General features: G+C 51.7%; 1 protein-coding gene across 1 annotated transcript in view; it reads right to left on the minus strand.

Moving 5' to 3' along the window:
• PEPD (peptidase D) overlaps positions 1–21,993 on the minus strand; it is a 119,290-nt gene that overhangs the window by 46,455 nt on the left and 50,842 nt on the right. Inside the window, exon 9 of the mRNA XM_080644309.1 lies at positions 20,608–20,654. Within this exon, the coding sequence (XP_080500435.1) occupies positions 20,608–20,654 (47 nt within the window). The remainder of the gene's footprint in view (positions 1–20,607; positions 20,655–21,993) is intronic.

A 21,993-nucleotide genomic window follows, 5' to 3' on the forward strand; every position in this document is an offset into this window, starting at 1 on the left:
CTTGCCCTTCTTAGTCAGCCTTTCCACTTCAGGAGGCAGAATCTCCCTCCTCACCTAGAGGTGGCCGTCTCTGCCCCAATGGTGGCATTGTTATATGTCACATAATTCATTACGTGACAGGTACTTGTCCTTTATCTTTATAGCTATTTTTAAAACGAGAACTTTCCCCAAAGACAACCATGCCTTCTGGTACCCTACACTGCACAACTATAACTGCGAGGTTGATAAAGGCGGGCTCCTTTCCATCAGACAAGATCCCCAGGACAGAGCAGTGAGGAACATGGGCGAGAGGGCTGACGGCCAGGGTTCAAATCCTGGCTCCCTCACTTGCCAATGGTGTGACCTTGGCCAAGTTACTTAGCTGTTTGGTTCCTCACTTTCCTCGCCTATAAAAGAAGCCTAACAGTAGTCCCTAGGCTCAGAGGGTGGCCGTGAGGACGGATTGGGTGGTACCTCCTTTGACTGCAATAGTGGGCAGGGCCCAGGCTGCCTGGTGTGTGGTCTGATCTCAGGGAAGGCACGGATGCTGCTGCTGGCGCGTGGATGCCCGTGGCCTCTCTCCCCCAGAACTGTGCTCCACGGGAGCAGGGCCTCTCCTACACTGCTGCATCTGCAGAGCTCGGAACCAGGTCTGGCATACAGTAGGCGCCTGGTAAATGCTTGCTGAACAGAACACATGGGCTGACACAGGAGTGGTCTGAGGGAACTTGCCCTGGCCTCAGGGGTTTTGTGTCTTACACGCTGGGCCAAGAACTGCTCAGTCCCCCACTGCCCCGTGCCCCTCTTTCAAAGCCACCACCTTCCTGCCTGCACATGCTCCTGACCTGTCATTTCCCAGGTCCCAGAACCACTGCCTGGCTCCTCACTCCTCTACCTGAGTGGGGATCACACGTTTTTGCCCTGTCCCTGATGTGTCATGAAACTGCTCCATCTCCCGGCCCGGCTCCTCTGCTGCCTGCTCAAGGCCTAAGGAGACTGACTGCCACGGCTGGGCCTGTGGACTCTCAGGTGGGCAGAGTGAGGGGGCCTGCTTAACCAGCATGCACCCCCCCACACACACACAAACACCCCGTGTACCTGCAGGCAGAGTGAGGGGGCCTGCTTAACCAGCATGCACCCCCCCACACACACACAAACACCCCGTGTACCTGCAGGCAGAGTGAGGGGGCCTGCTTAACCAGCATGCACCCCCCCACACACACACAAACACCCCGTGTACCCGCAGAGTGAAGGGGCCTGCTTAACCAACATGCACCCCCACACACAAACACCCCATGTACCCCCAGGCAGGCAGTGAGGGGGCCTGCTTAACCAGCGTGCACACCACAACCCCCTCCACACACACAAACACCCCATATGCCTCGGGAGGCAGGCAGAGTGAAGGAGCCTGCTTAACCAGCGTGCACCCCCACACACACAAACACCCTGTGTACCCCCAGGCAGGCAGAGTGAGGGGGCCTGCTTAACCAGCGTGCACCCCCCCCCCACACACACACACCCCTGTACCCCTAGGCAGGCAGAGTGAAGGGGCCTGCTTAACCAGCGTGCACCACACACACACACACCCCTGTACCCCTAGGCAGGCAGAGTGAAGGGGCCCGCTTAACGAGTATGCACACCACACACACATTCAAGGCGGAACATGAAACACAGCCAGCCCCAAGTGCAGTGCCAGGGTCCTGGGGGTCTCTCGCCCATTCTCATAAAAACACAGCCCAAGGGCAGAGCCTCTGCATTTTAAGCAGGAAACACAATGAGTGGGAGGCAGGAGGCAGAAGAGAAAGAAGCAAGCAGTAGGAGAACGCAGTGCCATGGAGCTGCCCCACCACACCCGCCTATAAGGGAACGTTGGGGGAAGCGTGACAGGGTCGGCAGAGCACGGCCCAACACCACGAGGGGCCAAGTCAGAAGCCTGGGACTCATCGCCATTCCTCCTCTTCCTTCACCCTCAACATTCAATTCATCAGCAAGTCCTCAGCTCTAACTCCAAACTCCTCCTCCAGCCTACCCTCTCTTCCCAGCCCAGCTGCCCCACCTGGCCCCACAACAGCCTCCTCACTGGCCCCCTGCTGGCATCTCCATCCACTCACCACCCAAAGCCATAGCCTCAGCTGGTCGTGACTTCAGCTTGCAGAAACCTCTGAGGGGCATCTTACTGAGACTGGCTCTGCCACCCACCTCTCTTTACCCACTGGGTCCTAGCCATCACCTGCCAGGGGAGGCCTGGGCCCTCTTGGCAGAGAGGCAGACGCCCACCCAGACTGTCCCTGGCTGAGGTTATAGGCCCCCCCTTATCCCCCTAGGAAGGACTGCCAGTCCAAGGCATCCAGACCGCAGCCTCTCGGAGATTCATTTCTGTCCTCTTCAAAGGATTACAGATTGATGGCCAAGTCTTGCTGTAAATCAAAAGGAAGTCACTCCTCATTACCTACTTAGAATTCCCCGAGTCCTTCCTGGGAAGCCATTGCTCAGCTGTTTGATCCCTGAGCCACCAGCACTATCTCCAGGCACGCCACCCATCATGACAGCACCAGACACTTTTTTCTCCCAGGCTCCTTTCTCAGCACCTAGATGAATTTCCACCTTTCCCCAGTTTCAAGAAGAGCTGCCAAGATAAATGGTTCAAAGACTCCAGCTCATGCTGAAAATATATCGAGTGCTTGGAGCCTATTTTGAATAACCCCACACTGGGGAGCAAAGCACCTTCTCATTGGATGGGTCCTGCTAGCAGCCGGGGCACCAGACTCACTCGGGCACTTGGGCACTCGGGCACTCTTTCGTGCGTCTTTTCACCTGTGGGAAAGTGACACTTGTCCAGCTTCAGCCAGCACCAGCTGCTTAGGTCATGGTCAAGCCCCTCCTACCTCTTAGCAGAATGTTGCCGAGGGCCCCTGGGGCATAGGCCAGTGTCTGTGGCTAATGGGAGCAAGGAGGTACCCGTTTGCAAACTGTGCATACAGAAGGTACCCCCTTCCCAGTCCTGCAGCTGGTATCACTTTTCTAAAGGCCACCTGCCCCCAAAAGATCTACTCAACACCCAACGGGGCAGGGCCCACCCACCAGTGGGCTCATCTCCACAGCCACCAGCCCAGCTCCAGGAAGAAGAGTCATCTCCTGCTGGGATGAAAGCAAGACAAAGTAAAACAGCAAACACAAAGCCCACCAGACCCTGACCCTACGGCCACCAAGCATCTACTGTGTGTGTGTGTGTGTGTGTGCGTGTGTGCGTGCGTGTGTGTGTGTGTGTGTGTGCGTGTGTGCGTGTGTGTGTGTGCGCGTGCGCGGAGGGGGGAGGGAGGAGGCTAGACAGGCAGGGCCCTCCGCCAAGCCCGAGACACCCCAGGCTGGAGAGCTGGAGAGATGCTATCATGCACTTGCCCTAGCCAGGGTGCCCAGGAGAGACACCTGAGCTGGCCACAGTGCTGCTCCTGAAGGTCGTGGCATGGCACAGGCCCATCCCAGACCCAGACCCTGACCCAGGCCCAGACACAGACCTAGAATAGGTCAGCAACTGCCACTCACAAACGGGGCCCCTAACTGCTGTCACAAGTGCCGACCACTGAGCTGGCACGGTGTGTGACACACTCACAGAGGGCAGCCCAGGAGGGCACTACCACACACGCAGGAGCTGAGGGGGTGAGGAGGTGTGGGCCCCGGTGCTCTGCGGCTGCAGAACTGGCTTTTCTAACAAAATGATGGAATCAACATGAACACGGCTGGGTCTGTGAGCAGCAGTAACCACGACCCAGACCCATTTCCTGCAGCTCCCCTGCCAGGCTCCTGCAGGTGCTGCAGCAGAGGGAAGAGGCCATCGTTTCATTCTGCTCAGAGGAGCAGGGGACAGGAGGAGACCGTGGGGCACGGTAGTGCCTTGGCCCAGAGAGTCCCAGGACACTACACAGTGACAACATGCTCGCCCAGACCCCTGGCCTGAGGCCTGCGACCAACATCGGACGTGCCCACAGCCATCAGCAGCCTGGCTCCCTGGGCATCCTCATCTCTTCTGAGCCTCAAGCACAGCATGTGGGGAGTCCCATATCCACTGACAGCTAAGTGGGCAGAGTGGCCGGGGCCCATCTCCTGACCTGCACCTTTCCTCACCCTGCTCAGGGGCAGCTGTGGGGAGGCCATGGCTGGGACTGTGGCATGCCCTTTGACAACTGCTGGAGGAAGCTCGAAGGCCCATACCACCCACCCTCCACACCATGGACCAAGGGGGCCAGGGCACAGGCAGAGGCTGGCCTGGCCAGGAGGCTTGCGTGGGGCTCAAGCCCGGCTTCACAGCAGCCCCGGTGGAGCCTGTGCCGGGGCCTCTGAGTGGGAAACCTTCTCTGTGGTTTCATCACTAACTACCTCCAGGTTTCAGGAGCAGACATGCCTGCTGGCAGATGTGGAAACGGGTTTTCAGAGTTCCCAGATTAAACCCTCCACAACATCTACAGAATTCAGAGTTAGGAGGGAAAACTCACAGCCCAGAATAATTGCTCCCACAGGGAACATTATTCTGCACCAGAATGTAACGGGTCTGAATGAGAATTTTCTAAAAACCAGCACCAAACCTGCTCTGGGAGCCAAACCGAATAACGGCTCCGAACGAATTCCTCTAGACGCTAGACCCGCTGCCGGTCAGAACCAAACTGGACAGGTTCCCCTCTGAGACGGCACCTGGTCCACACCCTCCTCCCGCCCCTCCCATCTGCCACAAGGCTCCTTGGCCCCGGCGGGGGGCGGGGGGGGGGGGGGTCGGTGTTGGTAGAAAGAGTGGAAAGGCCATTCCAGAGTGTGAGTGAGGCCAGGGCCAGCCGAGAGGCAAGGCACCAGGGAACAGGGTGGGTGGGGCATGAGAAGCAGTCTTTCCATGGCTCTCCCATTCTTCTTGAACTACATGACCCTTAAATCATCTTTATTTCCCTTTCTTTTGATAAAGCCCTGGTATGAGACATCTTTCTCAACTACACATGGCGTGAGAGTGATGTAAGGGTGATGGAAGGTCTGCCTCAGTGCCGGGGAGGCGGCAGGGAGGGGTGGGGCCTGCGCCAGGTGCCCCGAAGCCTGCACTCAGCTCCCTGGTGGCTGCTCTGCAGAAACCAGCCCTAGGTTACTATTTCACTTTCTGGGAAAAGCTTCCAGATTTTAATTACTGACTCAGAACAAACCAAAAATCCCCACTGCATGGGCCAAAACCCCATGGCCTGAGCACTGGGAACAGCCCAGAGGCTACCAGTCTATGGCCTCTGGCCTTTGTCTTGCTAGAAAATTCCTCCTGGGGACTGAGAAGTGGGATCCTCAGGGGTCCCCCCACCCCCCGTCCCACATACACACCAAGTCCTTACCTGACAGAAGCTTCTGGAGACCCACAGGGACTCCAGGGGAAGGGAGACCATCTGACCGGCTATGGCCAAAGCAGCGAACCCACTGTGGGGAAGCTGCCTGCGCACTCCAGTTGTGGCTCACACCCCTACCTCCTCAGCTCCTCTGGGTGGCTCCCCTTGCACAGTGAATCCACAGGAAGCCCAAACTCTCCTCGCCCTTTCTGGGCCTGAGCAATTTCAACAGTACCCTGCATCTTGGGGTTGACCAGACAGCGCTGGGTCCGCGTGCACAAGGAGCCAGAACAAGCCTCCTAGTGGGAAATGGGAGGAAACGTAAGGAGAGTCTCCAGCCCATGTTTCCACAGGATCCATGAGGACGGACAGCACATGGAATGGGCCAAGGTGGGAAAGGGCTCTCTAAGGTGAAAGGTGTGGCGACCAGGTTATAAAACGGGCGTAATCGGTGGGCAGCAGAGCCAGTGTGAGCGAGTGACTGGAAGCGAACGGAAGCCAGCTTGAGAACTTCCACTGATGCACAAGGGGGAATAAGAGAGAAGAAAAAAAAGAGCTTGGAGGAGCGTCTAGGGGATCCAGTACATGTGGAATAAGAATTATTTTTATTGTTGTGAATTCTCATCCGAGGATATTTTTTCCATTGATTTTTAGAGAGAGTGGAAGAGAGGGATGGGGGGAGGGAGAGGAAGAGAGAGAGACAGAGACAAACATCCATGTGAGAGAGACAGGTCAATTGGTTGCCTCCCACACACACCCCAACCAGGGCCAGAGAATGAACCTGCAACTCAGGTACGTGCCCCTGACTGGGAATCAAACCTGAGACCCTTTGGCGTGTGGGCCAACACTGAGCCACACTGGCCAGGGCTGGAATAGGAATTTAAAAGAAAGCTCCAAGCCCAGCTGAGTGGCTCAGTGGTTGAGCGTCGGCCTATGAACCAGGAGGTAGCAGTTTGATTCCTGGTCAGGGCACATGTCCAGGTTACAAGCTCGATCCCCAGCGTGGGGCATGCAGGAGGCAATCGATCAATTATTATCTTTCATCACTGATGTTTGTATCTCTCTCTCCCTCTCCTTTCCTCTCTGAAATCAATAAAAAAATTTTTTTTTCAAAAGAAAAGGCTCCGCAGCAAAGAAAGGTATCATTGTTCTGACTAAAGAGCTAGTTCCTAGACCATATGGGAGCTCGCAGGGGCAACCCCAAGCCTGTCTGCACAGCTTCTGTCCCCTAACGAGGCACCACATTTACTCCTGTAACTGAGAGGGAGCCACAGAGAGACTGGGAGTGAAATCTGTCAGGGTGACATGATAATTATATCACAGTCTCAGATAACATGGCCCAAGAGGATACATGCTTGCCCCCAGGGAGTGCCCATAGGATAACAGACAGGAAACACACAGCTTGTGACACTCCCACTCAGGTGAACAAGTGGCCACTGTGACTAGCCTGTCCTCTGTGGGCAGACCAGCCTCACTGGTGGCCAAGCTGTTCCTGCCTCCACAGGCTGTTGCTAACATCCTGGACCTGTTACCTGTGTCCTCCTTCACCTCATCTGCTCTGTTGTCAGGTGTGACTGCTTTGCTCTACCCCTCACCGGCCTACGTCAGAATGCACCTGAGCTGAGGAGGTAGGGGTGTGAGCCACAACTGGAGTCTTGCCACCTAAGGTGTATGGTCCTCCGCAGCACCGCCTACTGGCTAAAGCAGCAGTCGCCAACCGGTGGTCCACGGACCACTGGTGGTCCGTGAGGTCCGAAAGGTTGGCGACGGCTGGTTTAAGGAAACCTTTGGAACAGTGGTCACCAACCGGTGGTCCATGAGGTCTGATAGGTTGGCGACAGCTGAGCTAAAGAACTTTGAGTTAACACCACCCAGCTCACACCTGTTCTCAAGGGGCTGTCTTCACCTGAGCCACTACCCCAGCTTTGAGGCTGGCAGGATTTCGCTGTCCAAAGTACCGAGAGAGATCCTCAGAAAACCCTGTTACTCTCAAGAATAAAGAAAGAATTCTCTAAACATCAAGGCAAGAAAACAAAAACGTTCCCTAGAAAAAAGAATGAAGATAATTTGCCTAAGATCCCCGGCAACAATGGAGGGAATGGTTTCACGGAACAAAGATTCAACCCCCAGTGAAGCCATCCTTCATGTAGGCGGCAACAAAAGGACTCTCAACGTGCAAAGTCAAAGGGAGCATCAGAGCAGCGATTTTCAACCATGAGCCGTAGCAGGCAGCCTGGCGTGCCTGCCGCAAGAATTCGTCAAACATGCAGTACCTGACTATTTAGTCGGGGCACTGACCTCTTTTCCCTTAGACTGTCAAATAAAAAAATGACAACAGACAACACAACAATAGCTGTCCAGTGTGAATGAGTCAAAATCAGACCTAATTTTTTTGTCAGGTCAGCAAAAACATATATTTTTGGTGTGCCCTAGAACTTTAGTCATTAGTGTATGTGTGCTGTGAGATGGAAAAGGCTGCAAATCGCTGCAGTGGAGGAAAGGGAGAACACTGCACAACTCAGGGGTCCGTACTGGGCCCAGGAAGACAGGGCTACCTCTAAACAACTGCTATTCAAATGATTCTAAAACAACACAAATGTGGAAACTGACTGATAGAAAGAGAAGTTATTCAATAAAAAACTGGAAGACAGGGAGAAGGAGATGAGTAAAACCATGCTAAATTTCTAACTTTTCAAAGTGAGAAATCAATAATCTAACTTTTTAACAAAGATAGAGAAATACAGCTCGTATTTTCTTAACTTTAAAGTAATTCTACAATAAAAATGGAATGTATATAAAAGAGAACAAAGCAACCTTCACCAACTTGCTAACGACACAAAAGCTTAAAAGTGAGCAAGGCAGAACAGAAGCCAGAAGCACCACGTGGGACTGTGGCTGAGAGGCCAGCATGCTGGTCCTCATGACAAATGCCAAGGGCTCACCCAGTGCTGGGAGACGCTTGGTTTGGAACAAGGAAACTGTCCCCAGTAAACAAAGCCGAACACAGAGGAGTAAACAAAGGTGCACCAGGAAAGATGCAAGAAAAAGAACATTTAATAGCAACACCAATACCAGATAAAGCCAGATTCTAGGCACAAGGGTTAGTTAGGTCAAAAGGGGTTCGTTCGTTCGTGTAAGCTGTAAACAGATAAAATGCACAATGAAGATGTAATGATCATCAACCTGAATGCTTCAAACAACTTGGTATGGAAACGAATAAAACAAAAATCTACTGGGAGTCACAAAGAGGGATGCACAAAACTACCTCTCCCAACACTGGAGTAAATGTACAAAACAAAGAGAGGAGGCAGGTGACTGGAATAGGATAAGGAACCTGATTTAAGGTACACTAAAGTATGAGCTCTAAAAATAAAAAAATAAATGTTTAATTTTATTCCATAAAATACTGGCAAAAATATTTCTAAATAGGCCACAAAGAAAAAAAAATCTCAAAATTAAGAAAAATAAGATTTACACACACTACATTCTCTAACGACAGTGGTGACAAAGCCAGAAACTAACAACAAAAAGTTAACCATGGCAGTTAAACCACCACATCTATCTGGGAATTAGAAGAAATGCTCTTAGTTCACTCCATAGGGTCAAATATCAAATCAATCCAAACTTCTTAGGATGTCATCAAGGCAGCATTAGAAAATGTATCAGCAAAACTCATCTCTTGCAAAAGAAGAATGAAAATAAGCGAAGATTCAATTAAGTAAAAGATGGATGTTCAAAACAAGGTCAAGACGGGAGGAGAAAGGAGTTATTAAAACTGGAAATCTATATGAAGCAGACAAGCAGCAGAGCTGATAAATGCTTATTTAAAAGCTGATTTTATGAAAAGACTACAAAACTGATACAAGCCTGGCAATGCTAAGCTATAATGAAAGAACACAGATACGTAATATTAGGAATGCGAAAGGAAACACAATAACAGATAAAGAGGAGGTACTTCAGGAAATAAAATAACTGCATGCTAATAAGTTTAAAATTCTTGCTGAAAATAAAAACTTCCAGGAAAATGTACTGTTTTGACTCTAAGAGGATGGAGTCAGATTACAACAACTCCTCAGGAAAATCTGGAATGTTAGGGAAGACATTCTCCCCAAAGACACAATTTCTGATAGGATCAGAGGACCTCTTTAGATCTTCAAGGAACAGACAGCCTATGCTTTCTAAATTGTTCTAGAAAACATAATATTGTGAAGAGTATCCCATCATGACCTAAAAATCTGGATCTCAAAATATGGCAAAGAGAGTTTAAAACGTATAGCTCAATCCCCTATTTGAGTCTACATAAAATGCTAGTATGAACAACAAAGCAATCATTTATAATGCTTACTGGATGTCATCGGCCCTGTCCATACATTAATTCACCAAATCCTCCTAACCATCTGGGAAGTGCTACCCTGTCCTTTTTCCATGGAGGAAACTGAGGCACAGCAAGTGGCAGACCTGGGACTCAAACTCAGGACACCAGTCTCTACAGAGACCATGCTCTAACCACTAGGTACACTGCCTCTCCATTTCAGTCCTGCAGTTTGTTAAAATAGTAATCCAAGACAAAGGAGAGTGTGTGCCATGGAAGCCATGCTGGCCATACACCAAGAAGTCTGGTCATGAAATTCATCTCAGGTACACCAGCCCCCAATCTTGGTGTCTAGTACCATTCTCCAATAGAAGGAACCAGGGCGCCTCAGAGAAATGGCTGATTCTAGGGCTGGAGTGGGGAATATACAAGATGAACCTAGAACATCTGGTGGTGGCAGAAAGTAAGGCTGTGCTCAAAAGGCAAAATGATGCGGGGGAGAAAGGGATGTCAGAGGGACACAGGAGCCAAATGAAAGTCCCAGTGACCAAAGCTGGGATGATTTGAGCAACAAAATAAATAGCATAATATCAAATTATAATCCAAAGTGTAAAATATATATCTATACTAGAGGCCCCGAGCATGAAATTCGTGCGGGGGGGGGGGGGGGGGGGGGCGGGGTGTGTGACCCTCAGCCCAGCCTGCACCCTCTCCAATCTGGGACCCCTCAAGGTATGTCCGAAAGGGCAGTCGGACATCCCTCTCACAATCCAGGACTGCTGGCTCCCAACTGCTCACCTGCCTGCCTTCCTGATTGCCCCTAACCGCTTCTGCCTGCCAGCCTGATCACCCCCTAACCACTCCCCTGCCAGCCTGTTTCCCCCCAACTGCTCTCCCCTGCAGGCCTGGGTCCCTCCCAACTGCCTTTCCCTGCAGGCCTGGTCGCCCCCAACTTCCCTCCTCTGCCAGCTTGGTCACCCCTAACTGCCCTCCCCTGCAGGCTTGATCGTCCCCAACTGCCCTCCCTTGCAGGCCTGGTCCCTCCAAACTGCCCTCCCTTGCTGGCCATCTTGTGGTGGCCATCTTGTGTCCACATGGGGGCAGGATCTTTGACCACATGGGGGCAGCCATCTTGTTTGTTGGAGTGATGGTCAATCTGCATATTACTCTTTTATTAGATAGGATAGAGGCCTAGTGCACGGGTGGGGGCCAGCTGGTTTGCCCTGAAGGGTGTCCCGGATTAGGGTGGAGGTTCCCTTGAGGTGTGGGGTGGCCTGGGCGAGGGGCCTGTGGTGGTCTGCACGCCGGCCATGCCCCGTGGCGACCCAAGCGGAAGCCCTGGTATCTGGGGTTTATTTATCTTCTACAATTGAAACTTTGTAGCCTGGAGCGGAGCCAAGCCTTCTGCTTGCTCCGTGGTGGCAGCCATTTCTATTGGGATTTATGTATCTTCTGTAATTGAAACTTTGTAGCCTTAAGCGAGGCCTGGGCCAGCCAGGGTGTGTGGAAAGCTTGGCTTCCTCCATCGCCGGGGGCAACCCTAGCCTCCTGCTCTTTCCAGCTCCGTGGCTGCTGCCATTTCTGTTTGGGTTTATGTATCTTCTATCATTGAAACTTTGTAGCCTTGAGTGGAGGCCTAGGCCGGCAAGGGCAGGCAGAAAGCTTGGCTTCCTCCATCGCCGGGGAAACCCAAGCCTCCCTCCTGCTCTCTGTGGCCGTAGCCATCTTGGTTGGGTTTATTTGCATATTCACTCCTGATTGGCTGGTGGGCGTGGTTTGTGGGTATAGCAGAGTGATGGTTAATTTGCATAGTACTCTTTTATTATATAGGATAGATATAAGTAAATAAATGGTTGACTATATAAATAAATGGGGAAGAAGAGCCAATAGTGTGTGTAGTTCCCCGTCCCCCGGGGAGACAGAGCGTAACCCCACTCCTTATGTGCAGGCTGTGCAGTGACTTCCCTCTGAAGATGACAGTATGGAGATGGGTTCGTGGAAAAAAACATCGGAAAAACTAAAATGGAAGGACAGTCTACAAAATACACGACCAGCATTCCTGAAAACTGTCAAGATCACCAAAAGCAAGAAACTGCCACAGCCAAGGGGAGCCTAAGGGCACAGGACAAATGTAATCCGTGGCATCCTGGGACAGAAAAACAGGACGTTATGTGAACGCTAAGGAAACCGGAATGAAGTGTGGACTTCAGATAATAACAATGTATCGATACAGTTCACGAGTTGTGACGAATGTATCATAAGCATGTTAACATTGGGGGAATATGGGTACAGGGTATGTGGGAACTGTCTAGTATTCCTTTTACCTTTCTGTGATCTAAAACTATTCTAAAATACAAAGTTTTTTAATTGCTTAAAACACACACACACACAGGAGATGCCAAAAAGGCAGCTGATAAAATTCAACATCCTTTCCTAAGAAAATCTCCTAGCAAGCCAGAGAAAAAAACACTACTTCCTTAACTGGCAGTAAACACTTATTGGAAATCAACAGTCAGAATCAAGCTCAAAGATAAAACACTGGAGTCAAATCCTAAAGATGCCATTTGGCACCACTGTTACTCAACAGGATTCTCTCCAGGGCAACTCCCCTGGCACTGGAGAAAGAAGTTTGCATTGGCTTTGTCCTCAACAGCTGCGTGGACCAGGTACATATTTGCAGGAAGCCCTTCCCTCTGGTTCTTTGTTCACTTTCTGGCTGGATGCCAGGTTGGTTGGCACCCTAAATGTACCCATTTCTCAATTACTCTTAGCGGCAAACTGAGCTATCCTTGCTTTGAGCCAGAGTCCCACAGCCTCTCCACCCAAGGCCCCAGCTACACTCTCCAACGCCAGGCTCTGCCAAACGTCTTGGAGCGCAACTCCCTTCCCTCGTGCCAGGTGGTGTGGACAGAGCAGGCTGGGTGGGCACACGGGACAGTTCTGCTAGTATGGGGTGGTGCAGCCTCCTCTGAACTCCAAGGAATTGCCCACCCAAGGCGACCCAGGCTCTTTGAAAGGGCTCCGCTCACTGAGGTGTGGCTGGCGGGTGCAGGACTCGGGGCTGTCTTCCTGAGGGGCACCACACCAACGGGGGTTTCCTAAGCCCTCCCACGGTGGCAACGTGTGGCCTGTCCCCAACAGTCCAGGAAGTGCTGGCAGGAAACCTGCACCAGCCTCACCACACAGGCCAAGAGCGGCTTTCTCCACACCCAGACCTGGGGTCTTGGGGGCCCCTTTTTGTTTATTTTTTATAAGATTTCTAATGGATTTTTAGAGAGAGAAGAAGGGAAAGGGAGAGGGAGAGAGAGAAACATCAACGTGAGAGCTAAACATCGATCAGTTGCCTCCTGCACACCCCCTACCAGGGAAGGAGCCCACACGTGGGCATGTACCCTGACCGGGAATCGAACTGGCAACCTTCCAGCGCACGGACGACGCCCAACCATCTAAGCCACATGGGCCAGGGCATCAGGGCCCTTTTTGAATGAGCCATGCCACAGCTCATCCCTCAAAGTGACCAACAGAGCGAGGCTCTATCTGCGATGGAGGTCACAGGGCATTGCCCATGGACAGTGACCAGGCCCACAGAGAAGGGCCTATCACACCTGTTCTTACCCAGGGGTGTGGGTCTCAGAGGCCCCAAAGCCCCAAAAGGCCCCATGCAAAACTCTAGCACTTTCATGGGGGCAGGTAAACTGAGGGTGCCTCACTGGTGCCCAGGACTGCCCAGGCTGACCACTCCCAGGTGGTTGGAAGCTGGCTGTACATCTCCAGAACCTCCAGGAAGGAGGGAGATGAGAGCCTCTTGCTGATGTCCATCATCAATGAAAACTGGATCCTCTGCACCACCCATGAGGGCTGTGGTCAGGGACATGTATGACCAGCATGCCCCGCATGCCCAGCAGGGAGAGCTCCAGGCAAGACCCAGAGTGAGAAGGACCCAGGCATCTGAGAGATGGTCCTTCAGTGGTGACAGGGCTCCAGGAGGGACCAACTGGTGGAAGAAGAGGCTGCTAAGCTGAGAGGCAGCCGGAGATGCAGCCAGTCTGATGGGGGTTGGGGGGGTGGGTAGAGTGAGGGATAAGCTCGTCAACTGTGCAGGGCAAGGCCTTGGGGTGGGGGTGGGGGGCGGTACGGACAGAAGCAGCTTGTCTGCCTCAACTGCCTGTGCTTCCTGCAGCCATAATCACCAGGGCCTAGTGGGGTTGTGGGGTTTCCTTTAACTCTCCCACCTTCCAATTACGCTGACAGGAGTTAAATTTTGTAATCCTCAAAAAAGAAAAAGAGGGCCTCGTTCAACAAGAATACAGTGAGGGCTCTGCAACCTGCTCCCTGGAGTGGGTGAGGTGAGAGACCAACCACCTGACCCAGCACCGCGTGGCTTGGGTGGAGTGTGTGCGTGCTGTGTGTGTATAGTGTGTGTGTGGAGTGTGTGTGCTGTGTGTGTATAGTGTGTGTGTGCGTGCTGTGTGTGTGGTGTGTGTGTGGAGTGTGTATGTATTGTGTGTGTATAGTGTGTGTGTGGAGTGTGTGTGTGCTGTGTGTGTATAGTGTGTGTGTGCGTGCTGTGTGTGTATGGTGTGTGTGTGCGTGCTGTGTGTGTATGGTGTGTGTGTGCGTGCTGTGTGTATAGTGTGTGTGTGGAGTGTGTGTGTGCTGTGTGTGTATAGTGTGTGTGTGCGTGCTGTGTGTGTATGGTGTGTGTGTGCGTGCTGTGTGTGTATGGTGTGTGTGTGCGTGCTGTGTGTATAGTGTGTGTGTGGAGTGTGTGTGTGCTGTGTGTGTATAGTGTGTGTGTGCGTGCTGTGTGTGTGTGGTGTGTGGAGTGTGTATGTATTGTGTGTGTATAGTGTGTGTGCGTGCTGTGTGTATAGTGTGTGAGTGTGTGGAGTGTGTGCGTGCTGTGTGTGTATAGTGTGTGTGTGTTGTGTGCGTGTGTGGGGGTGCGTGCTGTGTGTGTATAGTGTGTGTGGAGTGTGTGCGTGCTGTGTGTGTATGGTGTGTGAGTGTGTGGAGTGTGTGCGTGCTGTGTGTGTATGGTGTGTGAGTGTGTGGAGTGTGTGCGTGCTGTGTGTGTATGGTGTGTGAGTGTGTGGAGTGTGTGCATGCTGTGTGTGTATGGTGTGTGAGTGTGTGGAGTGTGTGCGTGCTGTGTGTGTATGGTGTGTGAGTGTGTGGAGTGTGTGCGTGCTGTGTGTGTATGGTGTGTGAGTGTGTGGAGTGTGTGCGTGCTGTGTGTGTATGGTGTGTGAGTGTGTGGAGTATGTGCGTGCTGTGTGTGTATGGTGTGTGAGTGTGTGGAGTGTGTGCGTGCTGTGTGTGTATGGTGTGTGAGTGTGTGCGTGCTGTGTGTGTATAGTGTGTATGTGGAGTGTTTGCGTGCTGTGTGTGTATGGTGTGTGAGTGTGTGGAGTGTGTGCGTGCTGTGTGTGTATGGTGTGTGTGTGTGGAGTGTGTGCGTGCTGTGTGTGTATAGTGTGTGTGTGGAGTGTGTATGTGCTGTGTGTGTACGGCGTGTGAGTGTGTGGAGTGTGAGTGATGTGGTATGTGTGAGGGTGTGAATGGGGTGAGTGGTACGTGTATGTGTGTGGGGGAGTATATGTATGTATAGTATGTGTGTGATGTGGTGCATGTAGTAGGTGTTGTGTATTGTGTGTGTGAATGTGTAAGAGGTATGTGAGTGGTGTGATATGTGTGGGGTACATATGTGTAGAGGGTGTTTATATGTGTGTGGTGTGATGCATGTGGTAGGTGTTGTGTGTGGCAGGTGTTGTGTGTGACTGGTGTGAACGTATGTGTAGTGTGTGAGGGGTATGTGAGTGGTGTGTGTGAATATGTATGGGGAATGAGTGTGTGTGTGGTATGTGTGGGGTGTGCATGTGTCTGTGTGGGTAATGTTTGTAATGTGGTATGGGTGAGAGGTGTGTGTGTGTGTGTGTGTGTGTGTGTGTGTGTGTATCAGTGGTATTTGTTGGAAGAAACCCCCAGGCTGGGTCTCTGTCCCTCAACCCCAATCGGGGCCCAGCAGGCACAAGAACACACAGAATCATGACTCTCTCCATCGGCCCAAATGGCAGGAAAAGGCAAGGAGACTTTGATCCCCCCGGAGCACAGCTGGGCAAGTTCTTCATTAACGACTGAAAGGCAGCGGGAGGCTGGTCCTGTGGGCTGCTGCCTCGGCCAGAGCAGAGCCAAGCCCAGGCCAGGCGAGGGTCTCCAGATGGGCCTGGGTGTTTGCCAAGAAGGATCCCGGCCCGGGGAGGAGGACACTGCCATGCTGTCCCCAGCACACCTCACAGTCCTTCTGCCTTTCAAACGACTCGCACAATCCCCATGGGAGCTGTCAGGGAAGGGCCAAAATGCCCCATTCACAGCTTGGAGAGAAGGAGTGTAATTTCAATTAAGGTCCCAGGCTGTCAAAAACATCAAGTTATTAATCTCCTTGTGGCAAATGTGAACCGGGACCTGCTTACACAGCCAATTGAGCATGCTCTAAATTAGTGTTTGCAGGTAATTGATTCAGCTGCCAGCCCCATGCCAGCCGGCTACAAGCTGGTTACGCCACTAACATTAAATAATATGAGCGGCAAAATGGCTTGCCTGATTGGGCCTGCAGTCAGATGCTGTTAGCGCCCGATTTACCCAAACATTAATGTCTTATTGGTTTAACACAATTTACTGCACCTCAACTGCGGAAAATGACTTTCATTCCCTCTGAAACCCCACTCAGGCACAGCACGAAGGACGAGGTGTCTTAATAAATGCCATCAGCTCACTCTTTTTTTTAACATGCTCTCAAGATTTTATAACAAACTTTTGATAATAAAATTTTTGAAAGCATAAATCTTAGAAGTGGTCTCCTGGTAGCCAGCATGTCCGAGTGAGTCTGAGCACCCTGTGCCAGTGGTGGTGTGCCCGCCGTGGAGAACACCAGCCCGTCTCCTGCCGCTTCCCCCTACCCCCACCCTCGCTCCAGTCCTGACCCACAGGAGTCCCTGCCCTTCTTGCCCCGTGCCCCATTCTGGGGCTGCGGGAGGCCATGCCCCCCGGGGGATGTCCAGCAGGTTCTAGGCACACTCTTCTAACCCAGGAGTCGGTGGCCTTCCCAGGGATCTGTGCAGCCTGTGCTTAAAGGGCCAACCCCATGGGGGACTAACGCTTCAGACGAGGTTTTATATTCTTCACCTGGTCAAGAAAAGGCCAGTGTTCACAGTGGCACAGACGACAGCAGGAAAATAGCTCAGGACATTTTATTCTTTCCCTTGTCCATCCATCCAACCCACCCACGTGTGTCCTGACACCAGCCGTGGGGCAGACACTGCAGGTAAATGAGGTGGGGAGCCTCCAAGAAGAAGCCTCCAGGCTCCCAAGGACAGAGACCACGAAACTGACCCCAGCACTCCGCAGTGACAGAGTGATGTGCCACCTCACAGGGGTGCCCTCCTCAAATCTGGCCAGGGACACCCCAGGATGTGACAATGTCCTCGCACAACCTACCATCTTCAGGGGGTCTGAAAAGGTCACCCCACCCACCTGTTCTTCAGGGACAGTCTCTGTCTCTTGCTCTTATCATCTCTGCTTCAGCTTTTCCCCAGAGCAGTCCCCAATTCCATCCACCCTCTACCCCAGGAGCCCCCTGCTCTCAGTTCTCAGGGACCCTCAGATCGTGGCTTGGAGGGCAGGCACCGCTTCCCCTCTGTGTCTCCCATGACTGCCCACGGGCTGGGCACAGGCACAGCAGGTGCACCTCAGTGCACACACCTGGCACATCGGGCTGAATTAATGCCACACAGCACCCTCAGGGCAGCTGCTTTTGGCAAAGATCTCATTTCTCTGAAAGCTGCCACGAATCCAGAGGCAGCAGCAGTGAGTTGAACCCAGGAATGGGGGAGGGGGTAGAGGCTGAGCAGTTTGAAGACAAAGATAGTGCTCCCAGGGCTTGGCCTTAAAAGAGACCCTCCTTCAAACAACAGCCAAATGCAACTCCTGACTTGAACAAACCAACTCAAAAAAAGATAGTTTTAGACCAATATGGACTAGATATTGGTAATATGGAGGATCTACTGCTAACTTAGTTAGATGTGATAATGACATGGTGGTTATGAGAAAGGAAAAAGATATCCTCATCAACTGAGCCACCCAGTGATGCATTTATAGGAGAAATGTCATACCTGGGACTTGGTCTCAAATACTGCAACAAAACAAAACTAAATAAAAACCCTGATGGGGACTTTGAGGTTCATTACACTATTCTGGGGGCGGCAGCAGTATTTGCAATTTCCTACTAAAAGGTCAAAAAAAGACTGGCATTACCTTGAGGGGGTGGAGGGTAAGGAGCTGGGAGAAGTATTCCCACAGGCCCCTGACCCAGAGATCACATGCAGGCCTGTCTGGCTGCAGCAGGGTTGGGCTCTAGGACACGGTGCGGGAGAAAGCAGAGGCCCCTCCTAAGAGTCACCTCCGGAGCTCAGCTCCCCACAGCATAGGGCACAAGGCAGCCAGCTGCAGCGGATGGCAGGGATCCACACTGGGCATCAGCTGTGGGTCACTATAGGCCAATTAAGATGAGACCAGATTTCTGGGACAGTGCCCATCTCAGGGACCCCTCCACCCCCCCACTTCCCTGGTAGTAGGCGGACCTCTTCCTGTCCCAGGGTGAGGGACACTGGAGATCCCGAGCAGATACTGCACTGCAGCAGACCACGGGGAGGCCAAGGCTGGCGCTCTGCCTGCCCTTCCCCATCCTCCTGGGTCCCCAATGGAGCACTTGCTCCATCCCCCCAGGGGAAGAGGAGAGAAACCAGAGGTTCCCTGCTCAGGACTCCTTTCAGGGTTAGACGTTGAAAAAGACACCTACTCCCAAGCCATGTGATGGTGACCATTAACGCCCTTGCTTCCCACCGCTGACTCCGTCTGCACCTCGCCCCCACCCAGCACTGACGAAGTGGGCAGGCCAGAAAGGCTGGGAGGGCGACATGGAAGCAGAGCAGGCCTGAGGGCGCCCCAGGTGGACTTGGGCCCTGCGAGGTGGGCAAGGGAGGCAGCGCCAAGCTCTAAGGCCAGGTAGGAAAGGGCAGTCCAGGATCAGGACGGGGGCCGAGGGTGAAAGGTAACACTCCTTTTTCTGTACTCACAACATTTCTGACACCAAATGTGTGGGTTTTCCAACCACCAGCTCGCTAATTCTCTGTGGGCACTAACTGGGTGTCTTACCTCTTACTTCTGACGCTAACTGCCAGAGTGAAGGTCTCAATCCCACAAGAATAATCCCTGCTTCAGACATAACCAGTCCAGGCCTCTCATACTTCTAACTGACTGGCTATAAATCTGGGGTTCCAATGACCTCCTCTTTGGGTTGATAATTTGCCAGAATGGCTCACAGAACTCAGGGAAGCACTTCCTGTACTATTACCACTTTCTTTCTTTCTTTTTTTTTTTTTTTTTTAAATATATTTTATTGATTTTTTACAGAGAGGAAAGGAGAAGGATAGAGAATTAGAAATATCGATGAGAGAGAAACATCGATCAGCTGCCTCCTGCACACCTCCCACTGGGGATGTGCCCGCAACCAAGTTACATGCCCTTGACCGGAATCGAACCCGGGACCTTTCAGTCCGCAGGCCGACGGTCTATCCACTGAGCCAAACCGGTTTTGGCTATTACCACTTTCTTATAAAGATTACAACTCAGGATGAGCCAGGGGGAATTGATGCACAGGGCAAGGTATGGGGCAAGGGGTGTGGTGCTTCGACGCCCTCTAGGAGCACTCCTCCCAGCATCTCCCCTGCATTCACCAACCCTGTGGATCAAAGTTTTTATAGAGGTTCCAAATGCAGGCACAACTGGAAAAAATCACTGGTCAGAACTCAATCTCCAGCCTCTCTCCCAGTCACTAACACTTCATTAGCATAAACTCAGGTGTGGCTGAAAGGGGCTTATCTATATAAAAGCCAAGCAACCGGAATGAAGGAATGACGGGAACAACCCGAACCATCGGTCGCTATGATGCGCACTGCGGTGGCCAACCAGCCTGATCAGTCCCCGCTCAACCGCCTGTGGCCCCTCCCCTTGGCCCGCCCAGCCCCGATCAGCCCCCATGGGGTGGGGCAGCTGGACCCCACCTAAGCACAAATTCGAGCACTGGGTCTCCAGTTATGAAGAATAACAGACTCTGTCACTGGGGGAATTCTGAGGGTTTTAGAAGCTCTGTGCCAGGAACTGGGGCAGACATGAAACATGCATTTCCTACTATATCACAGAGGGGGAAATGCGGACTTCCTACTGTGTGACGGGAGGCAGAAATGGCAGCCTCTCCCTGCCCTCTCCCCAGGGGAGCTTCCAGATGGTACAGTCACTGGTGGGTGACCCAGGACATGGGTGGAAGGAGCCCTTGGAGCAGTTTGGGTCTGACCAAGGGATTCTTCATGCCACGGGCAGCAGCATGCTGAGCCCAGGCCCTGGAGCAGGTGAGGACTGGGCAGGCCACACCCACATGGCGGGGCAGCCCCAGGAAGCCTGCACTGCTCACGGCAGGCCAGGGCCAGTGGAGCTCTCCAGAACACTTTATGAGCCACTTAGCCATCCTGAGACCGCATTGTCCTAGCAGCAGACATAATGACCGTGTTTACACATAAATGACAGGCTGTTTCACCAGCGCCCTTCAGAGTCACAATAGCAGCTCTTTGGTAAAGTTTCCTGCAAATTGCACAAACAAAGTCCAGGGAGTGAAATGATGAGGCACTAAAGCAGCCTCAGAAGTAATCACAGACCATTACCATCAAACACTCTGCCAAGCACCAGCAAAGTGGCCACAGTCAGAGGAGAAGGCCTCTGCCCACGGTGCCCAACCCCAGCTCATAGTCCCCATTCAATGTGCCGCGCCACTGAGGCACCTCATCTGCTACTTGCTCAGGGAACATAAATTACTGTTTTTACACTTTAATCTTTACCCAGAGAGACACAGCAGCTTACCTTTCCAGCTCATATTCTTTCATTCCCACTTTTACAGCCTTCATCACCTGGAGGGTGGATATTAAGCAAAGACATTTGTATTAAGGCGAGAAGTGGCACTGCCTGATAAATAAGGGATAGCACTTTTTCAAAAGAATTTCTTCTTTAAAAAAAGAAAAGAATGTTATGTGCACACAATGGTGCAAAAATGTGACAAATTAGAATGTTTTTAAAGCTCCAAAAGCTACACAGTTCATTTAACCACTCGAGCACTTCCACTTGGAAGCCGATAAACACAGATCTGCGGCGGCTGATGGCAGGTAAGATTTGATCAAGACATCTGTGAACACGTAACGCTCAGACTGACCTAAAAGGTTTCCTTTGTTTAACAGCCATTAAAAGAATATATGTGCCCCCACGTTCATTGCAGCGCTATTTACAAGACATGGAAGCAACCCAAGTGCCCATCAACAGATGAGTGGCTAAAAAAGTTATGGTGCATATTTACAGTGGAATATTACTTGGCCATCCAAAAGAAAGAATGAAAGTTTACCATATGCAACAACATGGATGGACCTAGCAGCCGTGGGCAAACTACGGCCCGCGGGCCGGATCCGGCTGTTCTATCCGGTTCTCTTGCTCTCCCCTCCACTCCTTTACTTTGAATTTATATTAGTTCACACAAACACTCCATCCATGCTTTTGTTCCGGCCCTCCGGTCTAGTTTAAGAACCCATTGTGGCCCTCAAGTCAAAAAGTTTGCCCACCCCTGACCTAGAGGGTATTGTGCTCAGTGAAATAAGTCAAAGACAAATACATGTGATTTTACTTATATATGGAATCTAATGAATAAAGAAAGGATCAAAATTGAAACAGACTCATAGATACAGAGAACAGACTGATATTTACAAAATAGTCACAGGAAAGTAAAGTACAGCGTGGGGAGTTCCGTCAATAATATTGCAGTAACTCTGCACGGTGCCAGTGGGTACTTTGTAAAATATAGGACTATCTAACCATTATGCTATACACCTGAAACTAATACAAAATAATGAATGAAAACTATAATTGAAAAATGAAATTTTTAAAAACAGAGAAAATGCATTCAGACAAAAGATTCTGTTGCCCACAAATGACCTTGGTCTGTCTACTGACACAAAGCGGTGACTGTCACCAAGCAGGCACCAGGCTATCCCATCACCCTGACCGTCACTTCCTTATTTGCTCTTGATCCTCAGCAAAGTGGGAAGGTTTGGGAAAGGACCCCGTGAGGATGGTTAACGGAGGACAGTAATAAGTGTGCTTGGACCCTGGGTGAGAACAAGATTCTTTGAAAGGAGCTGGGCCTTTGGGAATACCAGGAAGGAAAGCCCCACCCCCCTGGAAGTGAGGACTTCTTGCTGGGGG

Source organism: Plecotus auritus, assembly GCF_963455305.1.
Source record: "Plecotus auritus genome assembly, chromosome: 10".
Taxonomy (NCBI): domain Eukaryota; kingdom Metazoa; phylum Chordata; class Mammalia; order Chiroptera; family Vespertilionidae; genus Plecotus; species Plecotus auritus.